Source organism: Petromyzon marinus, chromosome 80 (assembly GCF_048934315.1).
Source record: "Petromyzon marinus isolate PM22_M1 ecotype Great Lakes invasive population chromosome 80, UKy_Petmar_22M1.pri1.0, whole genome shotgun sequence".
Classification (NCBI taxonomy): Eukaryota; Metazoa; Chordata; class Hyperoartia; order Petromyzontiformes; family Petromyzontidae; genus Petromyzon; species Petromyzon marinus.
Window position 1 is genome coordinate 4,290,880 of NC_133746.1, and position 13,973 is coordinate 4,304,852.

The window sequence follows — 13,973 nt, forward strand, 5'->3', positions numbered from 1 at the left end:
ATCTGCCAGTCATCTCAGTCGGTCAACCCATGGCACCTTCTGGGTCTGTACCGTGACCTCCTGCCAGCAGCGACCCTTGGACACTTAACGTGGCCTCAAAGTGCACCTAGACTGGCACAGGTGCCGTTGTGTTGTCACCGTCACTTAGTGGCGAATTGCAGGTGTTATGTGTACGTTTGTTCGAGTGTGGCACTATCTGAACCGGTACTGGGCCTCCCCTAGGTTGACTCAGCTTCAAATGACTACCTGGTGCCACAAGGGAGACAAAGGCGGCCGAACGTTGTGCTGGCCACCCAATGCTTCATGTGCCGTGCTGGCCACCCAATGCTTCATGTGCCGTGCTGGCCTTTATTGGTGCTGCTCGCTACCAGCTCTTGCCCCAATAGTCTGCTAAGGCTATACAGGGTATCTTTGTCTTTGTTGCGTGTATGTTGGTATTTTTTTTATACTTAAAACTTACGTGACTACAGGAATTCATATTCTTTGGTTCTTTCAGTAAAGTCACGTAGATAAAAATAATAATAATAATAAAAATATAGTGAATAAAACAAAAACCACGACGTTTTGATCACAACACAAGTGATCGTCTTCAGGAGGAAAGACGGTCGCTTGTGTTGTGATCGAAACGTTGTGGTTTTTGTTTCATTTTTATTTTATTTTTATTATTATTTTTCTATTTACGTGACTTTATCTGTCTGGAGAGGTGTGTGGGGCTAGCGGCTGAGGGGGCATGGCTGTGACAATGTGGGTGGAGCTAGTGGCGTAGGGGGGCATGACGATGTCGATGTGGGCGTGGCTAGTGGCTGAGTGGGCGTGGCTGTTGTAGTAGGTGGGGCTAGTGGCTGTGTGGGCGTGGCTATGTTGTAAGTGGGGCTTGTGGTTGAGTGGGCATGGCTATGGTTGTGGGCGGGGGTGGCGGCTGAGTGGGGCATGACCATGTCGTAGTGGCTGGGGCAAGTGACTAAGTGGGTGTCATTTTCAAAACGAAAAAGACCCGTTCATGATAATGCGAGCCTCGCCTCACCTGACCTCACCTCACTTCACCCGACCTCACCAACTCACCTCACCTCACCAACTCACCTGACCTCACATGACCTCACCTGACCTCTCCTCACCAGCGGTGCCGCTGAAGGCCGTGTCGGTGGAGGCGAGCGTGCAGGGCTTCGTGGCCTCTGTGCGCGCCACGCTCAGCTACCTCAATGCTGAGGCGTTCCCCGTGGAGGCCTCCTTCCTCTTTCCGCTGGACGACGACTCGGCGGTGCACGCGTTCAGCGCCAGCCTCAACGGGCGTCACATTGACGCCGTCATTAAGGAGAAGGAGAAGGTGGGTGGGTTAGTGGGTGGGTGAGTGAGTGAGTGGGTGGGTGGGTGAGTGAGTGGGTGGGAGAATGAGTGGGTGTATGAGTGAATGGGTGGGTGGGTGAGTGGCTGGGTGTTTGAGTGAGTGGGTGGTGATAGTGATTATCTGAACAGGTCCTGGGCCTCCCCTAGGTAGACTCGGTCTTAAATGAGTAGCCGGTGCGGTGGTGTAAATATCGCCACTGGGGAGACAAAGGCGGCCAGGCATGGTGTTGGCCACCCACCCCCTTCGTGTGCCGTGCCGGCCTTCATATGTGCACGCTAACAGGACTTGCCCGAACAGTCTGTTCGGGCTATACGGGGGATGTTTGTTTTTGGTGTGAGGGTATGTGGGTAAATGGATGAGTTTGTGAGTGAGTGGGTAGGTGTTTTTGCTAGTCAATGAGTTAGTGAGTGAGTAGGTGAGCGTGCTAGTCAATGGGTTAGTGAGTGGTCGAGTGAGTGAGTGAGTGGGTGGGCGAGTGAGTGTGTGAGTGGGTTGGTGGGTGAGTGGTTGAATGAATAAGCAAGTGAGTGAGTGTGTGGGTGAGTGGGCTATTGAGTGGGTGGGTGAGTCGATGAATGAGATAATGGGTGGGTGTGTGTGAGTGGGTGAGTGAGTGGGTAGGTGAGTGTGCTCGTGAATGGGTTATTGAGTGGTTGAGTGAGTTAGGGGGTGGCTGAGTGAGTGTGTGAGTGGGTGGGTGAGTGGTTGAATGAGTGAATGGGTGAATGTGTGAGTGGATGATTGAGTGCCACCTTGTCTCCCACGGGGTGCATCGTGTCCCCAGGCCAAGGAGGAGTACGACGATGCGATGAGCTCAGGCCACACGGCCTTCCTGCTCTCCGAGGACCGGGGCGACGTGTTCCAGTGCATGCTGGGCAACCTGGGGGCGGGCGAGGGGGCGGAGCTGCGGGTGGAGTTTGTGAGCGAGTTGGCGGTGGAGCCGGATGGAGCGGTGAGATTCTGCCTGCCCACGGTGCTCAACCCTCGCTACACGCCGCCCGGTGAGACGACGAGATGACTACAACAACAGCGGTCGTAACGCAGCGATATCGCGGTGAGAACAATGTGGCCAATTTGAACTCACTGGCTCAGTCTCCGACACGGAGGACCCGGAGAAAAATCCATGTGACCACGGGGAGAGAGACAACGCAAACTCCAAATATACAGCAGGCGTCAGGGCTGGTATCAAACTCACAAACTCCTGTACCAGGGGAGGAACTTTACATTTTCTAGCCACCGTGATGATGGTGAGAGAGACACCGCAAATATGAACACGAACACACGCCTCCTTCCCTCCCTTCCTCTGCTCCCTCCCTCTGCTCCCTCCCTTCCCATCCCCTCTCTCCCACCACCAGGTTCATCATCAGCAGACTCCGCGCTGCCCTTTGTGCCGTTTGTGAGCTGCTCCCAGCCGCTGCCTTACTCAATGGCCTTCCATCTCCGCGCCGAGGCTCCGGGAGGCATCGCTGACGTCACCTCGGCCTGCAACCTTGGGCCGGTCTCCTTCTCGGGCCCTGGCAACTCCGTGGCTCAGGCAAGGATGGCTACGTGCCGGCTAGGAGATGTTAACTTTCTCGCCTGGTACGCAAGAGGTCGTGGGTTCCGATCCTGACCCTGACTAAATGTTAACCACCTCGACTGCTACAAAGGAGGTTGTGGGTTCCGATCCCAATCCTGAAAAGATGTTAACTACTTTGCCTGGTATGCAAGAGGTCTTGGGATCCGATCCCGACTCTGATGAGATGTTAACTACCTCGCCTGGTACGCAGGAGGTCGTGAGTTCCGATCCCAACCTTGAGGAAATGTTAACTACCTCGCCTGCTACGCAGGAGGTTGTAGGTTCCGAACCCGACCCTGACGAGATGTTAACTACCTCTATTGGTATGCGTGAGGTCGTGGGTTCCGATCCCGACCCTGACGAGGTGTTAACTACCTCGCCTGTTACGCAGGAATTTGGGGATTTCAATCTTGACCTTGATGAGTTTGAGTTTGCGTCTTTCTCCACGTGGTGAGATTTTAACTACATCACCTGGTAAACAGGAGGTCGTGGGTTCTGATGCCTGAGCCTGATGATGCTTGTTGTATATTTGGAGTTTGCAGATGCTCCAGTTTTTCCCCTCCACATTTAGAATCAAAGTCTCAGCGCGTTTAAGAGTATTTGGCTACTGCTAAACATTTTCTAGTGATGATGATAAGCCACTTGGTTGGGCTATCATTTGTGATTGACAGGTCACTTCTGAAAATAGTTTAGTTTTAGTATGGATCTCTATGAGTATGGGTGTTTTGTTGGTCACTATAGTTCTATATGAGTCTCTGCTTCTATATGAATCTCTCGGTCTCTGTTGGTCTCTACGGTTTTTTATGAGTCTCTGGGTTTCTGTGGGTCTCTATGGTTCTTTATGAGTCTCTGGGTCTCTGTGGGTTGCGCCGCGTAGCTCTGGATTGCGCCGGGTTCTGCCGGGTTGCATCAAACAGTTCTGGATTGCGCCGGGGTTGTGTTTTTTGTTTGAACTATATGGTGGCCATGAGCGGTGATGGCCTCCACTCCCTCCCTCCACTCCCTCCCACCCTCCCTCCCTCACCCTCCCTCCCCCTCCCTCCCTCACCCTCCCTCCTGTCCCCTCCCCACTGCTGCTCCACCACCACCCCCACCGTGTGCCCAGGTGTCTCTGGGGGAAGGGTTCAAGATGGACCGTGACGTGGAGCTGTTTGTCCACCCAATCCAGAAGCACCGCCCCTTCGCACTGCTGGAGGCGGGCGACACGGCTAAGGGTACAGAGACACACGGATGCACACACACAGACACACACAGACACACAACAACAACTGCCATTCGCCACTAAGTGGCGGTGACGTCACCATGGCGCCTGTGCCAGGCCAGGTTTACTTTGAGGCCACGTGAAGTGTCAAATGCTCGGTGCTGACAGGAGGTCTCAGCACAGATCCAGCAGGTCCCATGGGTTGGCCGACTGAGATGACCGGTAGATGCACCACCACCTGCTGTACCCCCCACTGTGCCAACTTGCTGCGTTTTAGCCGCCCGGTGCTCCGCTAGTTGTTGTGAAAGTCGCTCCTCTGCCCTCCGTTCTTGCTGGAGGGCGACTGCCTCCAACTGCCCAGTAGCGTCCTTCACGAGCCTCCTCCATAGAGGCCGATCTTGAAACCACTGGGGCCAGTCATTGGCAGGTCCACTCAGCTCCACATCCTCTCGTACCGCATCAGTCCATCGCTTCTTCAGCCCATGTCGTGCCTGTTTAGCCCCTTTTATGCGGCCAAACAGAAGCTGCTTGGGCATGCTGTAGCTGGGCATGCGGGCTACATGACACATAGAATGCAGCCTTGCCTGCTGGAGGAGCTCACTGATGGGAATGTGTCCAGATCTTTCGAGGATTTATGAGCTCCTCACACAATCCAGCCTGGTTAAACCCAGGATGGATCGTAGGCATGCCAGCTTGAATGTTTCTAACCGGCGCAGATGTTCCATTCGGGGGGGTCCGCGTTAGCTTAGAGAAGGGAGGGCATCACTGTGGCCGAGAAGACCTGAAGCTTCGTGTGGAATTACACGCAGCGTTGCGCAGCCGATGAAAAGATAATACCGCTCCACTTATTCGGAGTGAGACCTCTGCTGCCAAACCGGAGCCGGTCATGAGCACACTGCCCTGGTATGGGAAACTCTCCACTCTCTCCACAACTGCCCCATCATCAATTGGGAGTTGTGGGGGTGTAGTGTCTCATGGTACAAAATACCCAGGCAAGTGCTTAGTTTTGGTGGGGCTGATTGTAAGGCCCCACTTCTTAGTGGCAAGCTCCAGGTTCAACAGCAGCGTATCCAACTCCTCCTCTGAGTGAGCAGCAATTACCAGATCATCGGCATACATAACAATGGTTGAGCAATAGGGAGCCATCCCTTGATCGCACCCGCGCATCGATCAGCCTCCCTTTGTATCTGTACCAGATGGAAATTCCTCCGGTACAGCTATTGAAGGCTTCACGAACTACGTAGTCCAAATAGATGTTAAATAATGTGGGAACCAGAGGACATCCCTGTCACACCCCAAGGTGTACAGGGAATGGCTCCAACTCCCGGCCACTTAGTTTTACCCGGGCCTTCTCACCATCATGAAGGTCCTTAATGATTGTGAGCAGCTGTCAGGGACTCCAAAAGCACGAAGAACAACTCACAGCCCAAGCCTACTGATGGTATCATAGGCCTTGACCAGGTCAATAAATAGAGATGTAGGTCTTTTTTTGAATTCCCTACACCTCTGCTGTAGCAGACGGAAAGAAAATATGGCATCTGTGCAGGACCGCCCTTTCCTGAAACCACATTGGGGCTCCGCAAGCCTCTCCTCAGCGTGCCTGGCAAGGCGATGTTGAATAATCCTTGCCAGGACCTTTCCCGCTAATTCCACACACACAAAACACGCAGAGACACACACACAGATACACACACAGATGGAGGGTCCCCCAGGTAGCATCGAAACAGGGGATGGTGGGGGCATGTGCTGTTAGTAGCGAGTAGCAGCACCAGTGAGAGCCGGCACACAAAAGACAAAGACAATACCATAGACACATAAACACCCACACACTCATACAAAGACCCATAGCATATTGTCCTTCCTCAGTACCTCCGATTAGCACTTATGGCTCTGTATGGTGTGAAAAAAGTTCAACTTTCACACTTACATAGACTAACAAAGTGACCCATAGGCTCACACAGAGACCCATAGACTCACACAAAGACCCATAAACTCACACAGAGACCCATAGACTCACACAGAGACCCACAGACGCATTACACAGAGACCCATAGACACACAGAAACCAATATATTAACCACACAGAGACTCTTAGACTCGCATAGAGACCCCTAGACGCATCACATTAGAGACCCACAGACTCACCACACAGCGACCCATAGACTCATGACACAGAAACCCACAGCCTCATCACACAGATACCCACAGAGTTTGTCAATAAAGATGCACAGGTCCAGTGGCTTCCTAATATTGGTAAGGAAGAGCATTCCAGACGGCTGCAGAAGCAGCGCATCTGAAAACATTGCAGCGATGATGCAGTGACCACCGTCTTTGTTCAATAGCTAGCCAGAAGTTTAGTGTATAGTGTCGTGTATTGTAGTGTATAGTGTAGTGTAGAGTGTAGTGTTTAGTGTCGTTTATAGTGTAGTGTAGAGTGTAGTGTATAGCAGTGTATAGTAGTGCAGTGTATAGAAATTTAGTGTATAGTGTTGTGTTTAGAAGTGTAGTGTATAGTAGTGTAGTGTATAGTAGTGTAGAGTATAGTGCCGTGTACAGTGTAGTGTATAGTAGTGTAGTGTATTGTAGTGTATAGTAGTGTAGTGTATAGAAGTGTAGTGTATAGTAGTGTAGTGTACAGTGCAGTGAATAGTAGTGTAGTGTACAGTGTAGTGTATAGAAGTGCAGTGTATTGTAGTGTAGTATATAGAAGTGTAGTGTATAGTAGTGTACAGTGTAGTGTATAGTAGTGTAGTGTATAGTAGTGTAGTGTATAGTGTAATGTGTAGTGTATATAGTATCTGACAGCAGAGCAACGGTGTGGTGACCGTCTTTTTTCGATGGCTTAGCCAGAAGCCGCTGTTGCGAGGATGAGTGGAGTGTCGCATGATGATGGCCTATAGCTCCTTATTGAGGTCAGCGAGGTGGTATTGTGGTTCATTTGTTGCAAGCACTTTGTGTGTAATAAGTGCGGCGACCTTATAGCAACGAATTAGTTTGGCTCACTGAGCTGCATTGGCTTCTGGTTGCTGAACGAATACAATCATTCACTCGCCCAGTAACTCACCCACCTAGTCAATCACCCAGTCACTCACTCACCCACCACCCACCTAGTCACTCACCCACTCACTCACCCACCCACCTAGTCACTCACCCAATCACTCATCCACCCAGTTACTCATCTACACAGTCTCACTCATCCGGTCACTCACTCACCTAGTCACTCTCCCAATCAGTCACTCACGATCTCACTCACTTACCTAGTCACTCATTCACTCAGTAATTCACCACACACCTACTCACTCACCCAATTACTCATCCACTTAGTCACTCTCTTAACCAGTCACTCACCGACCTAGTAACTCACCCATAGGCTATACAGTCACTCACTTACCTTGTCACTCATCCATCTGTCAATGACCCAGTTACTCAGCCCACCTCCAGGTCACCTCACCAGCCCTCCCACTATCATCGCTGTCTCTAAGCCCTCGCAACAACCCACAACCTCGTGCGTACCAGGCGAGGAAGTCAACAGCCACGACAACGCGGCCAAACTCTGATCCTCCTCCTCTCTGCCCCTTTCCTCCTCCCCCTGATCCCCCTTCCCCCCACTCTTCCCCCTTCCTGCCTTCCTCCTCTCCCCTCCCCCTCAACCTCCTGCTTCCCCCCTTCCCCCTCCCCCCTCACCTCCTCCCAGCCTCTTTGATGAGTGACACAGTGGCCATGCTGAACTTCTTCCCGGATGCGGGAGAGACAAAGTCCACCAAGGGGGCAGAGGCGTTGACTCAGAAGGGGGAGTTCATCTTCGTGGTGGACTGCTCCGGCAGCATGGAATGCCCCATGGTCAATGATGGCAGCGGAGGAAGGGAGACTCGTATCCATAGTGCCAAGGTGGGCACGTCGCTGTGGGGCCCTATGTGTGTGTGGGTCTCTGTGTGTGTGTGTGGGTCTCTGTGTGGTGAGTCTGTGGGTCTCTGTGTGTGTGTGTAGATATATGTGTGTGTGTGGGTCTCTGTGTGTGTGTGTGGGTCTCTGTGTGATGTAGGTCTCTGTGTGGTGAGTCTGTGGGGCTCTATGTGTGTGTGGGGGTCTCTGTGTGTTTGTGTGTAGATCTCTTTGTGTGTGTGTGGGTCTCTGTGTATGTGTGTGGGTATCTGTGTGGTGAGTCTGTGGGTCTTTGTGTGTGTGTGGGTCTCTGTGTATGTGTGTGTGAGGGTATCTGTGTGGTGAGTCTGTGGGTGTCTGTGTGTGTGTGGATATCTGTGTGTGTGTGTGGGTCTCTGTGTGTGTGTGGGTCTCTGTGTGTGTTGGTCTCTTTGTGTGATGTGGCTCGCTGTGTGTGTGTAGGTGAGCATGGCAGTGAGGTGTGGGAAGCTGTAAACCCCAGGCTACTTTGGGCTCGTCTTCCCATTAACCAGAGGCCAGGAGTGGTGTTCGTGGTTACCTATGCCCCCACTGAAGATGAACATCGGTGGAGGGATGCAGGCAAGGCAGATGAGTCAGATGCCTTCTATGACCTCCTGTCATGGGTGCTATCTAAAGTGGCCCTTCGGGATAGAGTCATCCTGTTAGGTGACTTAAATGCCTGATTTGGTCATAATGGTGGCACTTGGTCTGGAGTTATTGGAAGGCATGGGCCAGATCAACTCAATAACAACGGTAGGAGGCTGCTAAACTTTTGTGCAGCCCATGGGCTTGTAATTACCAATACGCTGTTCCGGCATCGGTGCGTCCACACAACATCATGGATGCATGCCGGGTCGAAGCAAGAAGATCTGCTGGACTATATAATGATGGAACAGCGGATGCTGGCCTATGTCCATGACACCAGGACCTGCCGTGGAGCTGATCTGCCCACTGACCATCGGCTTGTCATCTGTAAGATGTGCCTGCCATTCTTTCACTCCGGTGGTGGGTATATACCCAAGACCCCCATTCAAACCCACAGTGGCCTGGTCTCAGCTAGATGATGAAAGTTCCAAGCGAGAATTTCATCAATGCTTGTAGCTGGGGTAGGCATCATCCCCCCACTCCTCCTCATGCCGAGAGAAAATGGGCGAGGTTTAGGACTGTGGCTCATGGAGCTGCAATGACTGCATTGGGTACATGGTCCACTCCTCTCCAGGGACACTCGCTGACAGAGGAGGTGTTCAGGCTGGCTGAGATAAAACGACAGGCTCACTCCCGTTTTCTACAACATCCAACATCGGAGAATAAGGAGGCTCACCGCAGCCTTCACTCGGAGGTTTTGAGAGCTGAGGCGCTGCAAGGATGGGTGGTGGTCTCGGGTTGCTGAGGAGATGGAATCTGCCTCAGTGGCCGGCGATCACAAATCACTCTTTAATTCCATCAAAAAAGTACGCACCTATTTCCATCATTAGGGAAAAGGATGGTGATCCAATCTCCGACCCCCAGGAAGAGGTTTGCAGATTTGCTGAGCATTTCTGTGAAGTCCTGGGGGAGGGGAAATCAGCCTGCAAAACATCATGGGGCAAAGTGGCCTTAAATATTAGAAGAAGTTACCCCCTGTGAGTGGCTGGCTGAGGTGCCATCTGTTGAGGAAGTACGAATACTGAAGGCGATCCATAGTTTGAGACCAGGATAGGCACCGGTCAGAGATGATCTCCAAAGCGAAATGCTGAGGGAGGGTGGCGTTTTTGCACAGACTATTCTGGCAGGTGGATCTTATGTAAAGCCCCTACCAACAAGACACGTACTGGAGAATGTTCCAACTTTGAAGGAACTTGACAATGCCATCAACTCATTAGCCAGCGGCAAGTCCCCGGGACAGGACGGCATCACACCTGAGGTCCTGAAATGTGGGAAACCCACCATCCTCACAAAACTCAATGAACTTATTTGCCAGTGCTGGGAAGAAGGAGTAATGCCTCAAGACATGAGAGACTCCAAAATCATCACCCTATATAAAAACAAGGGTGACTGTGGGGACTGCAATAACTACCGTGGCATCTACCTGCTGAGCATCGTGGGGAAAACCTTTGCCCGTGTGGTTCTCAGCAGGTTACAGATACTAGCTGAGAGGACTATCCTGAGGCTCAGTGTGGCTTCAAAGCAGGAAGGTCCACAATTGACATGCTCTTCTCCTTGCATCAGCTACAGGAGAAATGTCGAGAACAGAGAATGCCCCTGTGCTTGGCATTCATTGATCTTACAAAAGCCTTTGACCTCATCAGTAGGGGAGGCCTCTTCAAACTCCTCAAAGTGATTGGCTGCCCACCGAAGCTGCTGGCAGTCATCTCCTCTTTCCATGACAACATGAAAGGAATACAGCACAGCGGCACCACCTCAGAGGAATTTCTCATACTCAGCGGTGTAAAGCAGGGGTGCGTGCTTGCCCCAACACTGTTTGGCATCTTTTTCTCACTTATGCTCACATGCCTTTGGGACAGCAGAAGAGGGAGTCTGTCTCCATACAAGTTCTGATGGCAAACTCTTCAACCTTGGCCGTCTCAGATCCAAAACCAAAGTCCGCAAAGTCCTCAAAAGAGAACTCCTATTCGCTGATGGTGCCACGCTGACAGCTCACACAGAACAAGGTCTGCAGACACACATCGACCACCTTGCCAATGCCTGCAACAACTTTGGCCTGACAATCAGTCTGAAAAAGACCAATGTCTTGGGCCAGGATGTCAGAGACACCCCTTCCATAAACATTGGCAGCGACACCCTGGAAGCCGTTCAGGACCTCACCTACTAGGATTCCACCATCACCTGCAATTTGTCTCCTGTCACAGAGATTGACAAGCGCATTGGGAAGGTGTCTACAGCTATGTTCAGATTGACCAAAAGAGTGTGGGAGAACAAATCCCTAACACTCAACACCAAAGTGCAGGTGTACCGGGCCTGTGTCCGCAGCACCCTCCTCTATGGGTCTAAGTCCTGGGCAACATACGCCCATCAAGAACATCGACTAAACACATTCCACCTCCATAGTGTCAGGCGCATCCTCAGTATCAGATGGCAAGATTGCATTCCCAACACCTCAGTCCTCAACTTGGCCAACATTCCCAGCATGTACTCCCTACTCAGTCATAGGCGCCTGAGATGGCTTGGAGATGTGCGCCGCATGCAGGATGGCAGAATACCCAAGGATGTCTTGTATTGCGAGCTGGCATCAGGCACACGGGTCACTGGTCGCCCAGTCCTGCACTTCAAAGATGTCTGTAAACGGGACATGAATAGCTGCAACATCAACCCAAATGACTGGGATAAAACTGCCGGCGACTGACTCAGCTGGAGAGACGAGGAGAAAATACACACTGCTTGGCAGACCAAGAGGGAGCGACGAAAAGAAAAAGCAATAAATACCTCTGGAGCTGCCACCGCAATCACTTGCAAGTGCTGTGGCCAGGATTGTCACTCAAGGATTGGCCTAATAAGTCATTCTAGGCGCTGAAAAACCTACAGCTGACCTCATAAGGCACGAAAGAATTGTCTCTTGAGACACACAGACCTATGATGATGAATTAATTGACATTATAACAGCAGTCTGGACCACTGGACGGGTTTGGCAGGATTGGAAGGATGCCCTGGTGGTCCCCCGCTTTAAGAAGGGGGACCGCACAGACTGTAACAACTACACAGGTATCTCGCTCCTCAGTGTGACGAGAAAGGCCCTGGCGAAGATTATTGATCATCGCCTTGCCAGGCACGCTGAGGAGAGGCTTCCAGAGCCACAATGTAGTTTCAGGAAGGGTCGTTCCTGCACATATGCCATATTTTCTATCTGTCTGCTACAGCAGAGGTGTAGGGAATTCCCCCAAGATACATCTCTGCTTTATTGACCTGGTCAAGGCCTATGATACCATCAGTCGGCCTGGGCACTGGGTTGTTCTTCGTGCTTTTGGAGTCCCTGATTCTCTGGAAACAATCATTAAGGACCTTTATGATAGTTAACTACATGGCTGGGAGTCGGAGCCATGCCCTGTTCACCTTGGGGTACGACAGGGATGTCCTCTCAGGTGCCACATTATTTAACATCAATTTCGACCACATAGTTCGTGAAGCCTTCGATGGCTGTACCGGAGAAATATCCATCTGATACAAATACAATGGGAGGCTGATCGATGCCTGGGTGCGGTCAAGGGATGGCTCCCTATTGGTCAACCATTGTTATGTATGCCGATGATCTGGTAATTACTGCTCACTCAGAAGAGGAGTTGGAAGCGCTGCTGCTGAACCTGGAGCGTGCGACTAAAGACTAAGCACCTGTCTGGGTATTTTGTACCATCAGACACTCCACCCCCACAACTCCCTGTTGGTGGTGGGGCAGTTGTGGAGAGAGTGGAGAGCTTCCCAGTCCTGGGAAGTGTGCTCATGACCGGCTCCAGTTTCACAGCAGAGGTCTCACTCCGAATCAGTCCAGCAATATCTTTTCATCGGTTGCATAATGCTGTGTGGAAGCTACCTGGTCTGTTGCTCCACACGAAGCTTCAGGTCTTTTCGGCCACTGTCATACCCTCCCTTCTCTATGCTTGCGAAACGTGGACCCCCCTAATGGAACATCTTTGCCAGTAAGAAACATTTAGGCTGGGCTGCCTATGATCCTCCGGCAGGCAAGGCTGCATTGGCTGGGTCATGTAGCCAGCATGTCCAGCCACCGCATGCCTAAGCGGCTTTTGTTCGACCAGATAGAGGGGGCTAAACGGGCGCGGCACGAGCTAGAGAAGGGATTGAGTGATGTGGTACAAGAGAATGTGGAGCTGAGTGGACTTGGCAATGACTGGTACCAGCGGTGTCGAGATCGGCCTCTGTGGAGGAGGCTCATGAAGGATGCTACTGGGCGGGTTGGAGGCAGTCACCCTACAACAACAATGGAGGGCAGAGAAGCGATGCTCACAACAATGAGCGGAGCGCCGGGTGGCTATAGCACAGCAAGTTGGCACAGTAGGGGGCACAGGTGATGCATCAGCAAGTCGTCTCAGTCAGTCATTCCGTGGTACCTGGGTCTGCCCCGTGACCTGCGAGCGGGCGTTCGACACTTCACGTGGCCTCAACGTGCACATCGCCTGGCACAAGCGCCGTCACCGCCACTTAGTGTCGAATGGAGGTTGTTGTTGTTGTGTGGGTCTCGGTGTCTGTGTGTGTGGGTCTCTATGTGGGTCTCTGTGTTGTGAGTCTGTGGGGCTGTGTGTGGTGAGTCTGTGGGTCTGTGTGGTAAGTATGTGGGTCTGTGCGGTAAGTCTTTTGGTCTGCTTTGGTGAGTCTGTGGGTCTGTGTGGTGAGTCTGTGGGTCTACGTGGTGAGTCTATGGGTCTCTGTGTGGTGAGTGTGGGTTTCTGTGTGTGTGGGTCTCTGTGTGTGTGTGGGTCTATGTGGGTCTCTGTATGGTGAGTCTGTGGGTCTGCGTGGTGTGGTTCTGCGTGGTGTGGGTCTGGTGGTGAGTCTGTGGGTTTGTGTGGTAAGTCTATGGGTCTGTGTGTTGAGTCTGAGTCCTTTGCTTGCACCGTGTTAAACTGTGGCCTCCTTTCTTCTATGCTTTTCTCATGCTTGCCCCATGTAATGTCATCATTCCCCCTTGCTTCCCCAATGCTGCCCCCATATTCATGTCATGCTTCCCCAATGCTGCCCCCACATGTCATGTTTCCCCAATGCTGCCCCCATATTCATGTAATGCTTCCCCCATGCCTACGCCATGTTAATTCCATGCTCCCCCCCCCCCCCCCTTCAGGAGACACTGATGCTGCTGCTGAAGAGTCTGCCTCTCGGCTGCTTCTTCAATGTCTACGCATTTGGAAGCAGCTACAACAGCTTCTTCCCGTGAGCCTCCACCCCTAGCCCCCCGCAGCCCCCCCCTCGTAGCCCCCCCCTCCCACATCCCCTAGCTCCTTGACCAGCCCCCTAGCACTCAG

At 52.1% G+C, this 13,973-nt stretch overlaps 1 protein-coding gene across 7 annotated transcripts in view; it reads left to right on the plus strand.

Annotated features, from left to right (window-relative positions):
• Nucleotides 1-13,973, plus strand: part of LOC116958567 (von Willebrand factor A domain-containing protein 5A-like) — a 97,070-nt gene that overhangs the window by 11,364 nt on the left and 71,733 nt on the right. For all 7 annotated transcript variants that reach the window (XR_012931139.1, XM_076057176.1, XM_076057178.1 and 4 more), the window contains exons 3-8: nt 1,119-1,324; nt 2,130-2,346; nt 2,701-2,879; nt 4,009-4,117; nt 7,799-7,992; nt 13,793-13,881. Coding sequence is in view for 6 of the 7 variants with exons in the window: in XM_076057176.1 (XP_075913291.1) it covers nt 1,119-1,324; nt 2,130-2,346; nt 2,701-2,879; nt 4,009-4,117; nt 7,799-7,992; nt 13,793-13,881 (994 nt within the window). In the remaining variant the exon portion in view is untranslated. The remainder of the gene's footprint in view (nt 1-1,118; nt 1,325-2,129; nt 2,347-2,700; nt 2,880-4,008; nt 4,118-7,798; nt 7,993-13,792; nt 13,882-13,973) is intronic.